Genomic DNA, 25,522 nt, shown 5'->3' with positions numbered 1-25,522 from the left:
TAAAGAGTTTGTGGCATATTGAATATCAGAGAGACTCCGAGTTTTAGAAAGCTGTGGAATTTGTATTTTATGAAAAAAGTCTATGGACTTCACCTTCTTTACACTGTGAGGATTATAAACATTTATAGTATTATTTAAATTTGATATTTCTTTGTGTTCATTAATTGCTTTTCCAGCTGCATTACTAATCTCTTATTGCATTTCAAACTTCCTGTTTATGTATTTGCTGTGTTAAAATCTTACTGACCTTTTTGTCATGGTAAAGATAAGCTGTCTGGTTTCTTTTGCAGTGGTGGTGGTGTGGTGTTAGGAGCACTCGCTGATACAGCGCATTGCCGCACCTACCGCATGACAAACCAACTCAGGACCCCAGGTTAGCACCCGAGTGCAGCCATGCAACAGGTGACACCTCAGCACCACACTTTTGCAGTGAACTATTTAAAATGAGGTTGCAGAACCAACCTTTTTCCTATAAAATTTCATATTTTCTTACCCATCATACGAGGACATCATCGCTGATGCATTTCCAGTCTATAGTGTATTTTTATTATAAACACGTGATAATGTGCCATCTTAAAATTAACTTTTGTGTTTCCCAGAGTGTTCTCACAGAAATATCTGTTTAAGTGTTAGACTCTGAGAAAATGTCAATTTGTGAGTAAATTAATTATAAAATCCCCATCAGCTAGCATTAATGGGTGTTATGATTGTATTGTGCCATTTAGTCTTTAAGTCATTTTTCTTTTCATCATTTTTGTGCTTTACTGTCACACTTCTCTTTGTACTCCATGATTTTAGGGATTCTGTCCCAACCCCTTCAGAGTTACTATTTTTTTAAGTTATTTGAAAGATATACAATTAGACATTACCCAATACCCCTAACTACAATATAAACGTAACTGAACCTTTTTCTTTTTTACGAACCTTTTCCTAATCTAAATCAATTCACAGAGGAAGCCCACAGCATGTAATTCTCCTGAAAAGCTAGAAAGTAAACAGAACACAGATAAATCTGGTGCCCTGATGGCATGTCTCCTTAATTATTATTCTTTTTCCACCCATTCATTTTCAGTAACTACCTGTTGGTCAATTAACAGCTGCACCAGACCCTAACACAATGAGGTAGAAAACTCTAGCCTTCAATGGAAACTTTCAGGAAGAAAAATTCGAGGGAAAGGAGTTCAAATTTATGTCAGCTGGGAAGCAAACCATTATGATGATGTGCCGCTTCATGCTAGGAGTCCTTAGTGATGTGTATTTTTAAGGATAAAGAGTATGTTTTGTACTTTGTGGGTGTGCATGTCCATGGAAATGGGCGACCGCAGCTTAAGATGTGGAGGAAATCTGATTGCTTGTTAAGGTGTAGGAGCAGTCAGCTTAGCTGTTACACATCAGTGGTAGTTAGGGTTATGCACCAATACAAGTATAAAGGGAGCCTGAGCAGAGTGATGGGGGTGTGGGGGGCAATCAGAAAAAAAGGTGGAAAAATCATGAGTGAAAGTTAGCAGAGTTGAGATCGGGAATATGATCTGGTGCTGAGGACAGGGGAAAAATGGCCATTGGGAGCTTGTACCATGCGGAGTGAGAGGATGTTGCTCCAGGGTCAGGTCACTATTGCTGAGCATTCATGGAGCAGGAGCAGCCAAATGGCTTCGGAAATCAATTCAGGGTTCCCTCTCTCTTTAAGGAATCATTTTCCAGGACATTTCCAGGAGCTTTTTCTGGAAATTCATGACAGGATCTGGTCATACAGTCATACACTTTAGTCACTGGCTTAACGCCATTTTAATTTCTCTTTGATTATGCAGGGACTTAGTGTCACCGATATGCTAAATTACATAAAGGCAACACCAATTAATGCACGGATGTATAATGGAGTTGTTTGACCTCTTTTTGTTACACACTGTTTTAAACTGCAAAACTCTTTTAAAGAAACAAATGCCTCTTGGATTGTGGAAAACTATCCAAACACTGACATATACTGAGCAATTCCATAATGTTCAGTATAGAGCTGTTGATCACACCATGAAATAGGCTACCATAGTGACCTAATTTCATTCAGTAAAAGTTACTTGCATATTACATATTATGTCATTGTATCAAATAAATTTATGTACAATTGTTTGTATTAAACAAAACTGCATAAAGCCAATTTATTGCCTATATCATGTGTATGATGCCTATAACACTAATATATGCAACAACTGGCACGCGACAAAACAAAGTCAGAGTTAACTTTCAACTGGTAGCTTTACTGGGAATACAGCAGCTGTAGAATTTGCATAAGTCAACGACAAAGATTATAATAAAGAACTTATCTTTGTGGGAAAAGAAGCAAAATACATCCATTTTAAATCATGATAGCCTTGCCATCAATTCCTGAGTTGAAAACTTGGTTAAACTAGAAAGAATACTAGGAACAAATGATAAGAGCCTGAACTCCAGTATATTGGGGAAAAAAACAATCTATAAGTCACTGTAATGTAACCTATGAAAAAGGCATCTGGTGTAGGCCTAGGTTTAGAAACAATGCTGGTGTTGCTCCTTGAAGTCTGATAAAACTGCATCCAGACCAATGACCTCTTTCTTTTTTTCAGCAACACTTTTACGATAGACATTAGATTTTGTGAGCAGTGTAAAGTCCTGTTTTCTCTCAGCCTTCTCTGCCATTGCATCTGCTTCTTCTTGCATTGCCTCAATGCTAGTGATTATTTTCTGTCTCTTTGCTGCCACTTTTGTGATTTCAGAGCGGAGCTCTTCTCTTTGCTTGTCATTTTCAGTTTCCTTTTTCTTCTTTTTTTCATCATCAAGGTATTGGACACATCACATCCTGGCATTTCTGCAATGCTGGAAGAGGGGCTTTGGCAATACTCCATCAAATGAGCCACCAGTCAAAGAATCTTGGATTAGGCAAAGACACATCAGAGTCCTTCCTTTCAGATTTGTAACCAGCATGTACTTATTCACAGAGTACCCTCTTTCGACCGCTGCTTGCCCATGTGACAATGTGAACAGGTCTTTCATTGATTTCCACAGAATTGCGTACTCTGCTTTGTCACCAGCAAATCTTCCCATGAATGTGTCCAGCCGACAGGAGCTACTTCTATACCCTTGAAATTCCTCCTTATGGTGCTGCACCATTTCAGTGAGGAACATCTTGTACTCACTCAGGATTTGGTCACAGTCCTCTGCTGTATGCCATTTGGCGTTAAGAAGCAGCTGTAAGAGCTTCTCAAACATGGAGATGGCACGCCTTTCATCGCTGATCATAGTTACTGGATCTAGGCATGCCATGTTCATTACTGTTGCATAATTCAAAGGGCATTTGTCCAGCAGTTTCTTTGCTGTTGCGGACAGGAAGGCTACACATTCTCTCCAGAATTGTTGACCCGGCAGCGGTTTTTCAAGCAATCTGAGGATTTCTCAAGAGCTTGTTTGGTGGCAAAGCCAAGATCCACTTCTTTCAGTGGCAAATGGAGTGTTTTGTCCAGTACATCAATTTTAAGCATTTGGACAGGTGTTTTGATGTTATCCAGTACCTCCCTCTTCATAAAGCATGAAATGAAACGCTTCAGAAGGGCCTTAAGGTCTTTTGCCAAAAATGGCATCATGGGGGCATCAGTCTGGAAAGTCTCAAGAAAGGGTTTCAGCTGCCTTTCCACATAGGCAAAAAACTGTAATTTTGCCTCAAAAAGGGGGTCACCAACAGCCTCTCTGACCACAGTGTATGATGTTGACGTTGGCATTTTACTCTTTGGCAGTTTCTTGTAACTGTCGACAAATATTTCAACATGTGGCCACATCTTAAGTGCTCTCTCTGCCACTGGCAAGTCCTCCACCCACCTGTGAGCACAGAATTTTAGAGGGAATGTTGATGTTTTGGTAATTTCAATAAAGTCATCCTGTCTGGCTGGTGTGTCATGAAAAAGCTGCCAAAGGGCTCTTAGTTTGTCACCTATCTTCCATCCACTTTCCTTCTCGCCTTGTTGGAAGCTTCCATGAACTGTATGAAGACCACAGGTTCCTAGGTTTATCAAGCTTCTAATATCTGGGGCCTCCCTAGACCCGTCTTCTTCAAATAATCTCAAAATTTTTTTGTTGACACTTGGTCCATCCATCGAGATTTGCAGGAGCTTGTTTGGATCAAGTGGAGAAAGGGAAAATTTAATGCTCTCAACAAGCTTCTCTGATTGTGTGTGCCCTAGAAACTGGGAGTCCAGATAATGCACAACTACCTTTTCTTCATTATCACTCCAGTACCGCACAAGCACATCCATCTGCTCGGTCTGTGTTGGACTGTCTAATGTCTTTCACTAGCTTGTCTCTGAAATATGGTGCAAGGCCAAAACATATCAGATACGCTGCTTTTGTTGCACCACATGAGAATTTTTGGGCAATTTCACTATCTGGAAACATCAGGTGAAACAATGAACCCATATCTGAACAGGAATTGAAAGAATATTTGGAAAGGGCCACTTTAATCACCCTGCGGATCTCTGCTTCTAAAACAGCTTCACTTGAAAAATGAGCTCCAATTGTGGGTGTAGCTTGAGGTGGAGTTACAGAAGTTGATGGCTGGACCTCGCTGCTTCCTTGACTCTCTGATTCTGCTGCCTGTCTGCTAGCTTCAGAATTTTGGGGGATGGGAGATTGATTGATGAAATCAGTCATGCGTGGTCCTATGCCTTGACTTGACATGACATGACCCTCTTGTGTCCCTGTCCTTTGGCATGGCTTTTAACAGCAGAAATGCCCATGTTGCCTACATCAAAAGCTTTCTTGTATATCTTGCAGTATGCCCGATGTACATTATCTGTCACATGTCCTATCCAGTCCCTGAACTCAGGATTTATCTTCCATTCCTCCTTAAACGTACACCTCCTTGACATGATTCTGCTTTCCCTCACTTCTGTAATTAGAAATACATTCTCTAAATTAACCATTATAGGCTACTATTTTTCCTGCAATACTGCCTATTAGTGTCAAACACATTAAATACAGTAATGTACAAAAATGTAGGCTAAATAGAAATACTGATCCAGTACAGATTTTCTGTAGACTAACTGTGGTAAACTTAATGTGAAAGCATACCGATATAATTCCTCTAGAGGGAGCTAACGTTCTGTGGAATAATGGAAGCAAGCTAGAATAAGAAGTTGAGCCAGGAGCTGTTAAGCGTGTTCAGTTGTGCAAATAAACGGCACAAGCCAAGTAATCACACGAACCTACACAAACACACAAGAACAGGCATTTAGATGTAGGCTTCAAGTAGCCTAAGCCCTATTTGTTTTAAATGAAAGCAGTAGCTCTTAGTCTAATTCTTTTTAAGACTGTTATCGTGTTCGTGCTGTTTTAGGTTTGGTTCACTGAATTTATTTGCTTAACAGTGGGACCATGTAGGCATACAAAATGATTTTAGATTGATTAAGCAATTTCCTCCGGGATCAATAAAGTATTCTGATTCTGATTACCGTCATTAGACAATTAGCACTATGCTAACACCTAATAGGCATTGCCATTAACAGGCTAACAGAAATTAGTATCGCCAATTTTTAATTGTTTAAAATAACATGTTTAATATGCGACCTGGGTCCACATCAGACGGTATGAAATAACAAAACTGTCAGTTGCACCATATGCACTGTGGTCATACTTACAGTCATGCACTCAGCAGAAATTTCAAGTGATGAACTGATATTCTGTTGTTCTCCTGTCAGCTACTGACAAGCTAGAGCAACGAGGGTCAAAACTCAAATATAATTGCCTATACATGTCTCAGTAGGTGGAGACATTGCGCAGTAGAGGCCACGACCTAGCTCAGCTGTCATCATATCTAGACTTACGAACAGCAAGCTTTTTCAAACAGAAAAATTAAAAAGCGAAACCAGAAATAAAATTCCAGGACAAGAAAGATTATTTCCAGGACATTTGGCCATTTCGATCAGTTTCCAGGTCATTTCAATGACTGGAAAATAACCCTCAAAATTTTCAGGTTTTCCAGGACGCGTGGGAACCCTGAATCATCCTACTGACGCCAAAGCATGATGGGATGATCGTGCCAGGCTTGACTGCCCCATTGGTGACTGGCTGAGGAGGCAAGCAATTTAAAATATTGACCGTGCATGCCAATGTTTCAGCTGTAGGCTAAGCATACCCAATGGATGGGGCTGAAAGAAAATGAAGAGAGGAACTGAAGCTCAAGAGTGAAAGAAGCACGCAATTTTATCTCTCTGATTTTCACCTTAGTTTGGAATATTTATTTATTTATTGCTAATTTTACACCTTTTTTTTAATCAATTTACTTACTTGGATTATTTATTTCAGAAGAAGCTCTTTCCTGTACGTATTGAGCACTTAACTGTTGTAATACAACTGCACGATGAACTTGTTTTACACCTTCCTAACTGTAATGTGTCCTCATCCACTCTAGTCAATCTCAATATATAATTATTGATGTCCTGGGTTCAAGGACATTATGCCAGGTGCGGGAACCCCGAGCATTACAGATGTCCCTACAGTCCATTCCGAAATTTCCTTTATTTTTTTTGCTTATCAAGTGAATAGGTATTCCTCAGTCTTTCTAGACAATAACAAAAACAAAAAAGAAACAAACTGACCTGATGTAGTGACATGTTTCCATCATGGCTGGTGGGAATTGACAGATCACGGCACTCACCCAAAGTCATAGAGGACACAAAGATGACTATTGTGGTAATCATGGCCACTAGGAGACCCTCTAAAATTCTGTAAGAATATGAATACATCACGATTACTGTTGGGAATATAGCAGCTTGAAAACTCTGCAATTCAGTTTTGGTGTGTATATACAGAAATCAATACATTAATGCCATATTAAGGTGAAAAGACTTGAATACACACCCCAACTTAAAAAAATTAACTAAAAAAAATTAACTAAATTAAAAATTTTTTTCACCCAGGCTTATATAAAGTAAAATGAATCTACAAGGCTATTTTAGCTCCTACAAAATGAAAGATAACACAGTAGATTGAGCTAATAAAATCAGTTTGCTGATCTCATACAGCACAATAAACATTACTATATTGTTTCAAACTTTGCCATTTAACTTGCACACTATTTGCATGGGCATGTCTATTTCAAGGACTGTTACAGAACAGAATAAGCAGTTTCATTCTAATACTGATCCAGTGGAGTTACTGTCTTGTATAGGATACATCTACATCTGTCTTAAATAAATAAAAAAACAAACATTAATGGACAGTATACAGTAAAAGAATATTAATACCTGTTACCTTTAAGATATTAATAAGTAATAGAACACCTGTACCACATGTCAGTTAACCAAACTGAGCTCATTGCTCCTTGTTAAGGCTAGGTGATATCAAGTAACTCCGATTTTTTGCAACAATCATGCGACTTACTTTTGGGACATACTTTTAAATTACAGTTTTGGCAAAATTTTAGAATAACTGTACTAATTATTGCTATTGTTTAATTTCCCTCTTTTACAATTATACATTAATTCACATATTCTTCCCATATAATTGCAATGGTGTCATTTTTATTAGGTATATTAGAAAATACTCTTCAAGAGTTGACTTTTAGTTCCTGAATTCTGATACACTGTAGCGATTGCTCTTTGAGTAAATCTACTTAATCATTTCAGTCATATGAATCACCTATAGGCATCCCTATTTAAAGGTAATAAAAATATTTCGGCACAAGCAGCTTGTGCCATGTTTTAAACCTTACTGATACATTTGTACAGATGCTACTACTATACCTTCTTATGACTAAAAAACAAATCCAAATACCTTTTCAGACCTTAGAATTAACAAAAGAGGGTTAATGCCGAAATGTGCCATGAGGGGTTGATGAAATGACTTAATTCAGTTAGTCATATGTGGCCAGTACAAGGTACCGGTGTGCACATTCCAATATTGTCTCATTCAATACTAGGGGGCTCCGCCTCCTGCTCACTTCGCTCGCCAACCCCTTTGTTTGGTTAATAGCAAAAGCTATTCTCATGGTAAACTGTAAATATTTCAATACGAATGGCATATCACAATCTCCTTTGGTGTCTAATGTTATTTGCGGAATATATACATTACCTTTCTTATCGCCTGTTAAAATTTACTTGCTTCTCTGTGATTATAAATATACACCTGACTGAATTGTGTATTCTTTGAAATTAAACATGTCGTTGCTTTGACTGGTGCAGGACCACAGATTCTTATAGTGTATGGTCCATTATTGTGTAAATCCACGTTTTGTGCATTGAATGATGTGAAGGCAAAAAGACTTTGTTTTCCACTCTTTTTCTTTAATTTCTGACCTCGATTTGTACTGCTATTTTTTTCAATTACACCTGGTTCTGATGATTAATTACCTTTTGTTTGAGTTAATGCGATCTTTACTATCTTTTTTTTTGATTATGTAGTGACTGACGTAATAAAGTGTCACAAAACTTCTATTTGAACAATCAGCAACTTTGTAACCCCAAACACAACTTTCTAGCACCCTCTGCAACCAACGGGTCTCGCCTCCCCTTCAGCATCAATCAGTACTCCGCTGTCAGTCTTCCGTGCTGTACTCCGCCCACCCTCAATCGGACCTAAAATTCATTTCAAAACAAAAAAGGCTTCAACTTGGCTGGGACGCTGCAATACTTTCGAATTTTACTGCTTCATGTCCTGTACCTTGCTCTGCATGTGTATTGTGCCATCGTTTGTTTGAGCCTTTCGAATTCCACTGCTTTCAAAATCTCTTATCTGCCTTTTTTTCTCTCCAACGCTTTTGGGTCTCTTTTCTCCGCGCTGCTCTTTCTTCATTGCTTGCAGCTGTGGGTGCTACATGCCTTTACATGACTGAGTGTTTTGCTGGCTGGACGTGCTCTTATTTGATAAGCAGGGTGTGTCTTGCAAGAATCTCACGTCCCCACGAGATAGCCCTGGGACAATCAGTTGGCACTAAGTTTCATGTTTATGGTCCCCGCGAGACGCTCCGTGGGCAGTCTTTTTTGTCTCGCGGGTCTTTTAAATGTCTTCCGAGAACTACCAAGTAGATCACGTCTCGTCACCCTGCTTTTCTTTTCCAGGAATTTTTTTTTTTTTTATAATAGAGAGATGAGATCATGAAAGACTTGCAGGAAATGAGCATTTTCCCTCAAGTCCAGAAGTTTATAACATGCAGTCTCTGAATAGGACAAAGAGGACTATGACGGCCACTTAAAGGAACTAAATAGCTGTCCTGATCAATCAACCCTTAATAAAAACACATCAATCCCAAAGCCCAGATATAGGTCATTTGTCCACAAAAACTAAGGTAAAAACTTACCTGACAAACTTTGCCTTTGGGTAGACATTTTTCATGCGGTATTTGGCAAGCCTTTTGTTCAAACAATTGAAGGTGGCTCCCAGCAGGCCTCCACATACACCCATTACAACAAAAAAAGCCAAATCAACAGCTGTCCACAGATGACACTGCTTATCATCATCTGAACACTGAACAGAGATGGGAAAGAAAGAAGGACTTAAAGAATGCCAGAATTTCTCACACAATAAAAATATATTTTTACAACTTTTTCTGTAACACTGCCTATGACGCTGAGTCAAGCTAATAATACAAAACTACAAAACAGGGCATACCTTCAGACAAAAAGTACAAATTGTTAAATGATCTCACTTGGTAGTTCATGTGAATTAAAAATCTGCCAAGTTTAGCACATTTTTGTCTTTTGTTTTTTTTTTTGAAATTCAAATTACAATCATGTACCTATAATTAAAATTGATGATGCTGGAACATGTGTCACATTAATACAGGGAGTGCAGAATTATTAGGCAAGTTGTATTTTTGAGGATTAATTTTAATATGGAACAAACACAGTGCTATCAGTCAATCCAAAATGTTAATAAACCTGAAACCTGAATGTTTCACAACGGAAATGTGAGTGTGAACATCATCAGGGGAATACATATGTGCGCACAATTATTAGGCAACTATTAGTGTGCAGATTTATTATGCAACTAAAGGAAAAATGAAAATTTTCCCATCTCACTTGTTTATTTTCATCTGTTATAGTGAGAATAATAAACAAACACCTCAAAATTTACAAATAAACATCTCTGACATTTCAAAAAAAATAAATCAATCAATCAATGACCAATATAGCCACCCTTCTTTCCAATAACAGTCATAAGCCTTTCCATTCATGGAGTCTGTCAGTTTCTTGATCTGTTGACGATCAGCTTTTTGTGGAGCAATGACTACAGCCTCTTCAGAGAGGTGTATTGTCCCCCCCCGTAAATCTAGCGATTAAGAAGTGCCCACAAGTTCTTGATAGGGTTTAGGTCAGATGAGGAAGGGGGGCCATGTCATTATTCCTTCATCTTTAAGGCCTTTACTGGCTGGCCACGCAGTGGAGAACTTCGATGCAAGTGATGGAGCATTGGCCTGCATAAAAATCATGGTCTTTTTCCTGTATCACTGTTTGAAGAAAGTGTCTTCGAAAAACTGGCAGTAGGTTTGGGAGTTGATTTTGAGTTCATCTTCAATGCAAAAAGGTCCAACTAGCTCATCTTTAAAAATACCAGCTCATACCAGTACCCCACCTCCACGTTGGAGTGGAGCTCTGTGCCCATTACTGATCCACAGGTCCATCCGTCTGGTCCATCAAGAGTCGCTCTCATCTCATCGGTCCATAAAACCTTTGAAAAAAATCTGTCTTCAGATATTTCTTGGCCCAGTTTTGACGTTTCAACTTATGTTTCTTGTTCAGTGGTGGTTGGGTTTCAGCCCTCCTTACCTTGGCCATGTCTTTGAGCACTGAACACCTTGTACTTCTGGGCACTCCAGGTAGGTTGCAGCTCTGGAATATGAAAATACTGGAGGATAATGGGTTCCTGGTAGCTTCACGTTTGATTCTTCTCAAATCTTTGGCAGCTAATTTGCGTCTTTTGTTCTCAACACGTTTCTTGCGACCCTGTTGACTATTTGCAAAAAAATGTTTGATGGTTCTGTGATCACACACCAATATCTTAGCAATTCCAAAAGTGCTGCATCCCTCTGAAAGACTTTTTACAATTTTTGACTTTTCAGAGTCAGTTAAATCTCTTTTTTGGCCCATTTTGCCTGAGGAAAACTAGCTGCCTAATAATTCTGCACACCTTGAGATAGGGTGTTGATCTCCTTAGGCCACACCCTCCCTCATTACACAAATACACATCACCTGACGTGCTTAAATCCAATAAGCATTCAAGTTAATACAGCTTGGAGTTGGAATATACGCATTAAAAATGATGATATGGTCAAAATACTCACTTGCCTAATAATTGTGCACACAGTGTATGCATATTTTTTTGAGTTATCCAAGATGTTTAAATAATTAATACTAAAAGTACAGACAATGTCAATCTGAATGGAAATATTTTGAAGTCAATCTCAGTCAACTATGTCTTAATAATTTGAACCAGGAGGGTGATATGATATTTTTGACTTATCATTATATTGGCACACATTGCCATGATACACTATAGGGTGGTCCAGATCTAATTATGCAATTTTTATTACGCTATAACTTATTAAGTTTATTACATAGAGAATTCACAAAAAAATCTTTTTGTTGCCGATAGATGGCAACACCTGTCCTGCATTCCAAAATGGCGGGGAGACGGTTATCAGCAGGTGTGATGTGTTAGCCTTTGCACAATTGCATAATTAGATCTGGACCACCCTATATAAATTACTTAGTATTATATGTTGTGCTTTATAAGGATAGTTTGCACATTAATGAGCAAGCTCAACTCTACTGGAAACACAATTATGAACTAGCAAAAGCTGAAAAAAAAAAAAAAAAAGTAAAGAAAGACTCCCCAAGATTCTGAAATTTGACATTATTAAACTATTATTTTAAAAATGAGAAGAAGAATGACCTAAGCTGGGATAAAAAGAAAAAAACCTCTCGAAAGAGTAACATTTCCATTAGTCAAACATTTAACGATAAAGTAAATATCATGAACAAATGGATAAATAGATGAATATAATGTTTCATTCTTGGGTAAGAAGATCAGTCTGTCCACACTGTCTGGCCTATGGAATGATTTCTGCTATGAGTGGGGTGGGGGAGGGATTGATTCAGTTGCAAATTGCCATTCTTGACAACAGCAAATCTCCGATTGTCATACTAACCAAAAATTGATACACATTTTCAACTAGTATATTTTTTAAATTAAAAAGACTGGAAAACTGACAAAGGTAAAACTAGGCATTATGTATGTAATTTGTCCAACTGAAATACATTTTTAAATGATTATCATATCAACAAATCTAAATACATGGTTGTACTATTTATTATTAACACTGTTATAAAAATACATAATTTGCATTGTGCTGTATACAGTTAGATTTTGTTGCTGGCTTCAGTGACTAGGATACATAAAATGCCCTGTCTGTGTTAAAGTGAGAAAGAAAACAGGATGTCTCTAGGTTAATGCAGAACCGTCTCTTAAAAATCTAAAGCATGGACTCACTTTAGATTTTACAAAGTAAACTGAAAATTTAATATGAAAACTATATGAAAAATCTGACACTAAAAAATAAGTTGTTCAAATACCACAAATATCTGTGTATATCTCAACAGAAACCCACGGTTAAATTCAAACAAAGGAAAACATGTAGCAAAGTCAACTAGTCAACAAAAGCTGGATACAACTTTATACACGTTTCCTAGCAATTCCGTCTGTACATTACACTTTGCCGCAACATCATCCACTTACTAAAACCAAAGAATGTCATATCATCACAACTTGTTTCTTCAATACAGCATAGCATGACAATTAAAATCAGAAATAAAGCAGTCTCTTATTAGTTAGAGTTGGTGGGCAGGCTTTGGGGGCGTGGCTCTCTGACTTGTGTGCGCTCTCTGTCTTGCTTGCCCTTAGTTAGAGTTGGTAGGCATGGCTCTCTGTCTTGCGTGCCCTTAGTGAATTATATATATATATATATATATATATTATATCTATACTAATAAAAGGCAAAGCCCTCACTCACTCACTGACTCATCACTAATTCTCCAACTTCCCGTGTGGGTGGAAGGCTGAAATTTGGCAGGTTCATTCCTTACAGCTTCCTTACAAAAGTTGGGCAGGTTTTATATTGAAATTCTACGCGTAATGGTCATAACTGGAAGCAGTTTTTCTCCATTTACTGTAATGGAGATGAGCTTCAACACCGTGGGGGCGGAGTTTTGTGTGACATCATCACGCCTCCCACGTAATCACGCAGTACATAGAAAACCAGGAAGACCTCAAAAAAGCGCTCAAGAAAACATGCATTATATAATTGAGAAGGCAGCGAAACAATAAGCGAGCGAGTGACATATACTACCATATATTCATGAGTGTTGCCAGCTCGGAAAGAAAGCACGGTGTAAACCTAAACTTTAAATTAAGTTCATAGACAGGCTACCGCTGGCGTTTCACATACACACAGGAAATGCGGGATACAAGTTTAATGAGAGGACGCAGGATATAAACGAGAGTATTGATCACTTTGTAACTAAGTTAAAATTGTAGGTGAAGGGGTGTGCTTATGCAAATTCCGAGAGACTGTGTTTGTGGGGGATTGACAGTCATGTCATCATCTCCCCTCCCACCTCATTTCGTTCTGAGCTGAGCTCCGCGGCTAACGCTGTCTTCTGAAGCAAATTCCTCAAACTGCCACCAAATACTCACAGAAAAATCCACAAGTTAATACACACGCTGTCTCTATAGAGTTTCAACACACTGAATCCTCCAGGCACTACTTACAAAAGGTCACATTGACAATCATGTTACGTTATTTTTAAAATCTTTCCTTTTCTTAGCACAAGCACAGCCGAGAAGCTTCGATGCATGTGCTCCATAACGCGTTAAAAAATAATGCATTTAATCACACTTTGCATTACAAGCAAAGGGGAGCTTTTGTCAATGCATCATTTCCTGGTACACGGATTACATTGATCAGCGCATCCCGATTCATTTTACCCTCGCACCACTTTAGTTTGAGAAGAAGTATGAAAAAATATGAGGTTAACACAGAAAAACAGATCACCAATTCAAGCTTTATGAATAATCGATTCGCCATCAATAATTGTTTTGGTAAAGCCATCCTCCTTCCATTTTATAATTTTTACGCCACTAGCCATGATTAAATGAGCGGTAAAAAGTAAGAAGCGAAGCGAGGTGACTTATTTAGGCAGGCATATATATGACAGCAACACTCATGACAATGTCAATCATGTTACGTTATTATTAAAATGTTTCCTTTCTTTTTCATTACTTCTTTAACACACTACTTCTCCACTGCCAGGCGCGGGTATTTTGCTATATATATATATATATATATGAATGACCTCCAAAGAGCGCTGAGACTTTTGATATCATGAACGTGTCTGCAAACTGGGGTCTCCTGCCCAGCAAAAGTCGAGCAGCCAGCGTGCGTGCATAGCTGTGCCGGCCTTTGAGACGCTGACTGCGCTTCTGCCTTAAGTCAAAGTGAGCACTATTAATTTTTTTCATCCTCCCCCTAAGCTATAGCCCAGACAAGTGCAAACACGGGACTCCTTTTCTACACCACGGCAAAATAATGTTAAGGCGATTCACAATCGAGGCGAGGCACAAATTTGAGCGTTCACATAGAAAATGTAATTTCAATGTACCTGTACTTCTTAAAACGTTAATGTTTTACTGTTTAATAACTTATAGACTATATTTCATTATTTTTCCCTTGCACTCAGTGACCAAAGCTATACACACACATATAGACACATACAAACATACACACAAGTATATGTATGTGTATATATATATACACACACACACACACACATATATATAATTTGTGTGTGTGTATGTATGTATGTGTGTGAATATATGATGTAGATAGGTATGTATATATATATATATATATATATATATATATATATATATATATATATATATGTCTATATATATGTATGTATGTATGTATGTATATATATATATATATATATATATATATATATATATATATGTGTGTGTGTGTGTGTGTATATATATGACAGCAGCAATCCAAGCTGTGAGAAAACAGTAAAAAGAGGCGTGTCAGGCGTGTGGTACATTTTCTGATGCAGCTGCGAAAACAACTTCGTGACGCTGCCGCCAAATGCACAAAACAATTACTTTGACAATCATGTTACATTATTTTTAAAATGTTTCCTTTTCTGTTTCATAACTTCTTTAACACATGACATCGCTGTGAAGCGCGGGTATTTTGCTATAAATATATATATATATATATATATATATCAGCGACACTCATAACAGTGACAAAGCAATTACATTGACAATCATGTTACGTTATTTTCAAAATGTTTCCTTTTCTTTTTCATTACTTCTTTAACACACTACTTCTCCGCTGTGAAGCGCGGGTATTTTGCTAGTATACTAATAAAATGCAAAGCCCTCAATGACTGACTGACTCACTGACTCATCACTAATTCTCCAACTTGCCGTATAGGTAGAAGACTGAAATTTGTCAGGCTCATTCCTTACAGCTTCCTTACAAAAGTTAGGCAGGTTTAATTTCGAAATTCTACGCATAATGGTCATAACTAGAAGCTATTTTTCTCCATTTACTGTAATGGAGTTAAGCTCGAAAGCCGTGGGGGAGTTTCGTGTGACATCATTACGCCTCCCACGTAATTACACAGTACGTAGAAAACAAGGAAGAGCTCCAAAAAGCGCTTAAGAAAACATGCATTATATAATTAAGAAGGCAGCAAAACAATTAGAAGCGAGCGAGTGACATATAAAACCATATTCATAGGCTCACGTGAACTGACGCAGTGCGCAGACAAAAAGCAACAGTTCCAAAGAGTGCTGAACAAAAACCGAATTACACTGCTACGCTCAAATAGATAAACCACCCGCCGTGGCTAATAGTAGAGCTTTGCCTCTAGCGCCGGCGTCGAGGTTCGATTCGAGAGGGATGCACTGAGTATGTACGCACGCATTTTTATTCATTTTACCTTCGCATCCCCTTGGTTTGAGACATATGAAAAAATATGCGGTTAACATAATTGAAGCTTTATGAATAATGGATACTTTATTCTCGATCACTGATTGTTTTGGTAAAGCCATACTCGGTGTATTCATTAGATGAACAGTAAATAAGTAAGAGCGAGGGGAGAGTAACTTATTGAGGCACGTAGGCAAAACCACAATAGGACGCGGGCTCGATGTACTGTAGTGCGTGTCAACTCGATCTGAATTGCGCGATCACATTCGAAAAATATATCTTTTCAAATTCTATTTAGTCAATATGTGTCAAACTCAAGGCCCACGGGCCACATCCGGCCCGGCGTGTAATTAAATCCGGCCTGTGAGATCGTTTTATATACTGTATTATTGTTATTAATGGCCCGGGGAAATGAAGCGCTGGTAACACAATAAACTACAGATCCCATAATGCAGCGCTTCAGCTGCCTTGCCGAACACTTACCACGTTAATCAAGTCTAGCTTATGATGCTGCAAGTTATTGCGAAGCTAGCCCACACGATTCCGAAGAGAAAAGGTGATTCTGAACATAGAGCCTTTAAAAACCGATGGGAGGCTGAGTATATGTTTACTGACATTGACGGTAAACCCGTGTGTCTCATTTGTGGAGCTAATGTGGCTGTAATTACAGAATTTAATCTAAGATGGCACTATGAGACAAAACATCAAGATAACCTGAAAGACCTGAATGCAATGCACAAGATACAGAAAGCAGAAGAGTTAAAGAAGAATCTGACACTTCAGCGGACGTTTTTACCCGTGCAAAATCACAAAGTGATTTCAAGTGAAGCTACTTTTATGGGAGACACAAATGCACCAGTGCAACTTGCCCCACTTTCCCTGTTGCCAAGTAATGTTGAACCAAGTCGGCACAACGGTGTTCCCAAATACGCATTTTGCTGATAAACTGAGCACACTGAGTTCGCACAGCACTTTGGTGACTTTGAAGAACAAAAAAAGAATTTTGAGTTGTTTCGCAACCCATTTGCCGTCGATGTGGAAACTGCACCTGTGCAGATTCAGATGGAGGTGATTGAGCTGCAGTGTAATGGCACACTGAAGGCAAAGTCACGATACTGCAGGGCCGCACAGTTTATTCACTCCATTCCGCACAAATGCTCCAGCTCCGTCTACATGCGGCTCGAACCTTGTGCATGTTTGGAACCACATATCTGTGTGAGAAGCTCTTCTCAGTCATGAAGACTAACAAAACAGCACACAGGAGTCGCCTCACTGATGAGCACCTGCAGTCCATCCTGAGAATCTCCACAACACAGAACCTCACACCAAACATAAACAAACTTGTTGCCAAAAAAAGATGCCAGGCGTCCAGCTCTGATAAAATGACATAAGAGCAAAGACAACTGAATGATTTGATTTGTTATTGCTGAAAAGAACAAATTTTATTTATATTTCCAGGTTTTGTTATGCACCATGTTCATATTTGAATTTGTATAATTTTGACAGGATATATTTTTATGGAGAGCAAAATCTTTTGGGATATTTAAAATTTAAGTTTATTTTTTATATAAAATTATATAAGAGTAAAGAAATTTGAATGTTTGTTCTTTTAACGTTTACTTTATTTCTAACTTGTATAATTTAGACAGAGCAAAATATAATAAGTTATTTAAGGTATGAGTTGATTTATTCCGGAATAATATTCTGTCGACTAAATAAAAATTCTTTCTATTTAAAATTTAAATAGAACTTGAACAGAAACGATAGTTCATAATATCCACGCAGACTTGCACGTAAGAGTGGGAGTCATCCGTTTTAACAAGCAGCGTATTGCACTGATACGAAATAGCCTGCCCATTTAATTATTTAGGAATGGATAAATAAAGATTTTGTACGAATAATATTTTTCAATTTTCTTCCTTCATGGATTCTGGCACCCCTAAGACTGTATATATATATATGTGTGTGTGTGTGCGCGTGAGTATGTGTGTGTGTGTGTGTATATGTGTATATATGTAGATATGTATGTATATATGTTTATATGTGTGTGTGTGTATATGTATATGTATATATATGTTTATATATATATGTATGTGTGTATGTATGTGTGTATGTACATATATATATATTTGTGTGTATATATGTGTGTGTATGTATATGTATTTGAATTACATAGTATAATCTCTCAGCTGAAACCCTCCACCTGCATCCTTGACCCAATACCAACAAGGTTTTTCAAAGAAATATCAGGCGCGCTAATTGACAATATTCTGGACATAGTTAATTCGTCATTAGATACAGGGGTCTGTCCAGACTGTCTTAAGACTGCTGTAGTTAACCCCTGCTCAAGAAAAATAATCTTGACCCCTCTGCCTTTGAAAATTTTAGACCCATCTCTAACCTGCCCTTCTTAAGTAAAATTCTAGAGAAGGCAGTCATTTTGCAATTAAATGACCACCTCAATAAACATGCTATTCTTGATAAATTTCAGTCAGGCTTCAGAACAAATCACAACACAGAAACTGCACTTGTTAAAGTAGTAAATAACTTGCGGGTAAATGCAGACAGAGGCCATTTATCTGTTCTCATTCTTTTAGATCTGAGTGCTGCATTTGACACCATTGATCACAATATTCTTAGAAATCGCCTTAGTCAATGGGTGGGCCTCTCTGGCAGTGTCTTAAATTGGTTTGAATCCTATCTGGCAGGTAGAAAATTCTTTGTGAGTTGTGGTAATCACATCTCAAAGACACATGATATCCGATATGGTGTTCCACAAGGCTCTATCCTGGGTCCGCTGCTTTTCTCAAGCTATATGCTTCCGTTAGGTCAGATTATCTCAGGTTACAACGTGAGTTACCACAGCTATGCTGATGACACACAGCTGTACTTATCAATAGCACCTGATGACTCAGACTCTTTCGATACACTAACACAATGTCTTACTGGTATTTCTGAATGGATGAATAGTAATTTTCTCAAACCAAATAAAGAGAAAACTGAAATTTTAGTAATTGGCATGAATGGATTCAATGAGGTTATCAGAAATAAACTTGATGCATTAGGATTAAAAGTTAAGACGGAAGTAAAGAACTTAGGGGTAGCTGTTGACTGTAATCTGAATTTATCAGACCACTAGGACAGCATTTTTTCACTTAAGAAACATAGCAAAAGTTAGACCTCTTATATCATTGAAAGATGCTGAGAAATTAATTCACGCTTTTGTATTCAGTAGACTAGATTACTGTAACGCACTCCTCTCAGGACTATCCAAAAAAGACATAAATCACTTACGAGTGCAGAATGCAGCTGCTAGAATCCTAACTAGGAAAAGAAAATCCGAACACATTTCTCCAGTTTTGATGTCACTACACTGGTTGCCTGTGTCATTTAGGATTGACTTTAAAATACTGCTTATGGTTTATAAAGCCTTAAATAATCTCGCTCCAACTTATACAGTGGTGTGAAAAACTATTTGCCCCCTTCCTGATTTCTTATTCTTTTGCATGTTTGTCACACAAAATGTTTCTGATCATCAAACACATTTAACCATTAGTCAAATATAACACAAGTAAACACAAAATGCAGTTTTTAAATGATGGTTTTTATTATTTAGGGAGAAAAAAAAATCCAAACCTACATGGCTCTGTGTGAAAAAGTAATTGCCCCCTGAACCTAATAACTGGTTGGGCCACCCTTAGCAGCAATAACTGCAATCAAGCATTTGCGATAACTTGCAATGAGTCTTTTACAGCGCTCTGGAGGAATTTTGGCCCACTCATCTTGGCAGAATTGTTGTAATTCAGCTTTATTTGAGGGTTTTCTAGCATGAACCGCCTTTTTAAGGTCATGCCATAGCATCTCAATTGGATTCAGGTCAGGACTTTGACTAGGCCACTCCAAAGTCTTCATTTTGTTTTTCTTCAGCCATTCAGAGGTGGATTTGCTGGTGTGTTTTGGGTCATTGTCCTGTTGCAGTACCCAAGATCGCTTCAGCTTGAGTTGACGAACAGATGGCCGGACATTCTCCTTCAGGATTTTTTGGTAGACAGTAGAATTCATGGTTCCATCTATCACAGCATGCCTTCCAGGTCCTAAAGCAGCAAAACAACCCCAGACCATCACACTACCACCACCATATTTTACTGTTGGTATGATGTTCTTTTCTGAAATGCTGTGTTCCTTTTCGCCAGATGTAGCGGGACATTTGCCTTCCAAAAGTTAAACTTTTGTCTCATCAGTCTACAAGGTATTTTCCCAAAAGTCTTGGCAATCATTGAGATGTTTCTTAGCAAAATTGAGGCGAACCCTAATGTTCTTTTTGCTTAACAGTGGTTTGCGTCTTGGAAATCTGCCATGCAGGCGTTTTGCCCAGTCTCTTTCTTATGGTGGAGTCGTGAACACTGACCTTAATTGAGGCAAGTGAGGCCTGCAGTTCTTTAGGCGTTGTCTTGGGGTCTTTGTGACCTCTCGGATGAGTCGTCTCTGCGCTCTTGGGGTAATTTTGGTCGGCCGGCCACTCCTGGGAAGGTTCACCACTGTTCCATGTTTTTGCCATTTGTGGATAATGGCTCTCACTGTGGTTCGCTGGAGTCCCAAAGCTTTAGAAATGGCTTTATAACCTTTACCAGACTGATAGATCTCAATTACTTCTGTTCTCATTTGTTCCTGAATTTCTTTGGATCTTGGCATGATGTCTAGCTTTTGAGGTGCTTTTGGTCTACTTCTCTGTGTCAGGCAGCTCCTATTTAAGTGATTTCTTGATTGAAACAGGTGTGGCAGTAATCAGGCCTGGGGTTAGCTACGGAAATTGAACTCAGGTGTGATACACCGCAGTTAGGTTATTTTTTAACAAGGGAGCAATTATTTTTTCACACAGGGCCATGTAGGTTTGGATTTTTTCTCCTAAATAATAAAACCATCATTTAAAAACTGCATTTTGTGTTTACTTGTGTTATATTTGACTAATGGTTAAATGTGTTTGATGATCAGAAACATTTTGTGTGACAAACATGCAAAAGAATAAGAAATCAGGAAGGGGGCAAATAGTTTTTCACACCACTGTATAAGATGGAGCGAGATTATTTAAGGCTTTATAAACCATAAGCAGTATTTTAAAGTCAATCCTAAATGACACAGGCAACCAGTGTAGTGACATCAAAACTGGAGAAATGTGTTCGGATTTTCTTTTCCTAGTTAGGATTCTAGCAGCTGCATTCTGCACTCGTTGTAAGTGATTTATGTCTTTTTTGGATAGTCCTGAGAGGAGTGCGTTACAGTAATCTAGTCTACTGAAAACAAAAGCGTGAATTAATTTCTCAGCATCTTTCAATGATTTAAGAGGTCTAACTTTTGCTATGTTTCTTAAGTGAAAAAATGCTGTCCTAGTGGTCTGATAAATTCAGATTACAGTCAACAGCTACCCCTAAGTTCTTTACTTCCGTCTTAACTTTTAATCCTAATGCATCAAGTTTATTTCTGATAACCTCATTGAATCCATTATTGCCAATTACTAAAATTTCAGTTTTCTCTTTATTTGGTTTGAGAAAATTACTATTCATCCATTCAGAAATACCAGTAAGACATTGTGTTAGTGTATCGAAAGAGTCTGAGTGAAAGAGTCCGAGTCATCAGGTGCTATTGATAAGTACAGCTGTAATCAGGAAGGGGCAAATAGTTTTTCACACCACTGTATATCGGAATGCCTGACACGTTATATTCCAAATGGTAACCTTAGATCTTCAAATGAGTGTCTCCTTATAATTCCAAAAGCTAAACTTAAAAGAAGTGGTGAGGCGGCCTTCTGCTGTTATGCACCTAAAATCTGGAATAGCCTGCCAATAGGAATTCGCCAGGCAAATACAGTAGAGCACTTTAAAAAACTGCTGAAAACACATTACTTTAAAATGGCCTTTTTATAACTTCACTTTAACTTAATACTGAACTCTGTATGTTCAATTCTTCATAATAACTATTCACAGTGGCTCCAAAATCCGTACTGACCCCTACTCTCTCTTCGGTTTCTTTTTCCGGTTTCTTTGTGGTGGCGGCCTGCGCCACCACCACCTACTCAAAGCATCATGATGCACCAACATTGATGGACTGAAAGCCAGAAGTCTACGTAACCATCATCATCAGGTCCTTCCATGAAAACCCTAAATACAAAGAGGACTGTTTGATTTATGTTAGGTAGATTGCCCAGAGGGGACTGGGCGGTCTCATGGTCTGGAACCCTACAGATTTTTTTTTTTTTTTCTCCAGCTTTTGGAGTTTTTTTTTTGTTTTTTCTGTCCACCCTGGCCATCGGACCTTACTTATTCTATGTTAATTAATGTTGACTTATGTTTATTTTTTATTGTGTCTTCTATTTTTTTCTATTCATTTTGTAAAGCACTTTGACCTACATTTCTTTGTATGAAAATGTGCTATATAAATAAATGTTGATTGATTGATTGATTGATTGATGTGTGTATATGTAGATTTGTATATATATATATATATATATATATATATATATATGGATATGTATATATATATATATGTATATATATATGTATATGTATATATATATATATATATATATATATGTATATGTATATATATATATGTATATATATATATATGTATATATACAGTATGTATATATATATATATATATCACAGCAACACTCATCACTCACAACAATGACAAAACAATTACATTGACAATCATGTTACGTTATTTTCAAAATGTTTCCTTTTCTTTTTCATTACTTCTTTAACAAACTACTTCTCAGCTGCAAAGCACGGGTATTTTGCTATATATATATATATATATATATATATATATATGCCAGCAACACTCGTGACAATGACAAAACAATTACATTGTCAATCATATTACGTTATTATTAAAATGTTTCCTTTTCTTTTTCATTACTTCTTTAACACACTACTTCTCCGCTGCGAAGCACGGGTATTTTGCTAGTATATATATATAGATAACTAATAAATGATGAAGCAATATTTTGTTCCAGAAATAAATAGTGTGTTCTCCATTTTGGCATCATTGAAACTACTTAAAGCAACAGCCTCAATGGCAAACCTCACAATACACAAGGTAAAGCACATTTTACAATAATTTTGACATCTAGAAATATTACACACTCCTAAATAAACATTAAAGTTTTTAGAAAAAGTTTACTGAGAACAAGCCAATCAGTCCAACAAAGCTTGCTAATCCTACCCACTTAATTCCTCCAAAGCAACATCATGTCGAGTTTGGAATGTCCCTGAATTCCTACAGTTTATTATACTACTTTATATCATACTTACTAAACTTATTCCATGTATCTATGACTTTCTGTGTGAAGAAAAATTTCCTAACATTTGTGCCAAAGTTTCCCACTGCTCCCCCATCTTTTTGCACTCATTTAAGTAAAATTCTTGATGCACTGTACTACATCCTTTCAGAAATTTAAAACAATTGAAGTGTGTTACCTCTTTATCTCCTTGAAGCTTAAATTGAAAATGTTCAACTCATTTATTCTTTCCTTATAACTCATCTCCTGCAGAGTACGCTGTGCATGTTTGGTTGCCACTTCTCACCGAAGTCATTGTTTTTGTTTTGTTTTATTTAGTCCCATTGGACTTTTTCACCTTCACCTTTTGATTGACTGCTCTTTTCGTATTTAGCTTATTATTATACGAATGTCATTGGCAATAGCCTAGATCACACCTGCTTCAGTCCAGTGCGAGCTGTCTTCCTTCTCTTCTGTTACTGCTTTTGCAGCAAGTATGTATCTACTCTTACTTCGTTTGCAGTAGCCAGTCTGAACTGCAAATGTGCAGTCTGCCCGCTATGCTTTTCCTTTTCTAGCTGGTAATGCAGTGAAATTGGGCTTGGCTAACGTGTGTAGCTGGAGTTAGCATGGTGTGTGCATTCTGTTTGCTCCTGGCAGTGTCCACTGGTGTCTGGATAATCTGAGCCCATTCTGTCTCTGGTTTGGAGTTGTGTTGTCATTTCTACTTTTTGGCAATACAGCTCATATATTCTCCATCTGTACTTAAACATCTTGACTTTCATTCACGATTGGTCTCCCTGACGTATAGTTTTTGCCAGTCACCTGAAATTACACAGTGTCCTCGCTATATTCACTGGTCTAAAAGAGGCCCCTTGCAGATCTATGACTCAGACCCATCAATTCCAGCTATGTGGACATCTCACTGGAATAACACTAAGGCCGTCCAAGGAATAAACATGGACCATCTTCGTCTTCTTCAGTGCTTGCGCCCTACTCTCCCGGCTAACATTAGGCTCACCCTACTGAACGCTCGCTCCATCACTAAGACGACCTCGCTGATTAAAGACCTCATTTCCCAGAAGGAAGTGGACACATTTCTTCTTACAGAAACTTGCAACAACCTAGTAACTACTCACATTTAAACTTGCTGTCTTCTCCTGAATACAGCCACATATCTAAGCCCAGGTTAACAGGAAAAGGGGGTGGCCTCAATGTGGTTTACAGATCTACCTTAATAATGAAGGAACTCTCCTTTTTTTGAAGTCACATCTTTTGAATATATTCCTGTGAAATTGGTTTCCTCTCCTCCTGTGCTGCTGCTGTTAATCATCCTCCAAAATCTTTGGTGAACTTTGTCTGAATTTAATGAACTTCTCACTGTAATCTTATCTCCTTGCCATGTTGTAATTGTACTTGGTGACTTTAATATTCACGTTGATATCAACTGCTCTCTTATAGCGGAGTTCATTTCAACTTTGGAATATTCTGACGACACAACATGTTGATTTTCCCACTCATATTCATGGTCAAATTCTTGATTTGCTTTGTTCAAATGGCTTGAATAATGTCTCTGTCTCAGGTTCACTCTTTGGTATTTCTGATCATAAGCTTATTGAATGTAACTTTAGCATTGTTACCACTACTTCTGTTGAAAAGAAGTCTGTCTCTTATAGCAATATTAGGTCTATTAATTCTAATTTGTTTGCTGCTTCCCTTCGGTCTTTGCTCTTTTTGGCTTGCATAGTCTTTCCTCTCCTGAAAACATGGTTTCCTTTTATAAAAACTGTGTTTCCCAACTGCTAGATAACTTTGCTCCCTTAAGAACTAGGCAGTTTCTAGCCACCCACTCCTGTCCCTGGTACAGCTATGAGCTCAGAACTATGAAAGCCACTAGCCGGCGTCTTAAGCGGCTTTATAAGAAAACCGGGCTCATAGTTCAATCATAGCTTTACACTGAGCACATACTTAAATATAGGGATGTCCTTAACAGTGCTCTCTCCAACTATTATTCCTCTCTCATAAATGGTGCTAGGTCTATGCCTAAAACTCTTTTCAGAAGTGTTAATAAGCTCCTCCAGCACCCGCCTCTTGCATGCCCCATTACAGCTGAACAGTGTCAGTCTTTCTTACATTCTTTGATACTAAAATTGATCAAATCTAGCATAGTTTTCCCTCCACACCACAATCACTAACTCAGTCCGATCTGCCATCTCCATCATCAAGA

At 37.9% G+C, this 25,522-nt stretch overlaps 1 protein-coding gene across 2 annotated transcripts in view; it reads right to left on the bottom strand.

Moving 5' to 3' along the window:
* The window catches only part of clcn6 (chloride channel 6), a 245,446-nt gene that overhangs the window by 99,846 nt on the left and 120,078 nt on the right, over positions 1-25,522 (bottom strand). For both annotated transcript variants that reach the window (XM_039756073.1, XM_039756074.1), the window contains exons 12-13: positions 9,317-9,483; positions 6,618-6,744 (exon numbers count right to left, since the gene is read on the bottom strand). In XM_039756073.1, coding sequence (XP_039612007.1) covers positions 6,618-6,744; positions 9,317-9,483 — 294 coding nt within the window. The remainder of the gene's footprint in view (positions 1-6,617; positions 6,745-9,316; positions 9,484-25,522) is intronic.

Source organism: Polypterus senegalus, chromosome 6 (genome assembly GCF_016835505.1).
Source record: "Polypterus senegalus isolate Bchr_013 chromosome 6, ASM1683550v1, whole genome shotgun sequence".
Taxonomy (NCBI): domain Eukaryota; kingdom Metazoa; phylum Chordata; class Cladistia; order Polypteriformes; family Polypteridae; genus Polypterus; species Polypterus senegalus.
Note: the sequence above shows the minus strand (reverse complement) of the source record. Positions and strands in the feature narration are given on the sequence as shown.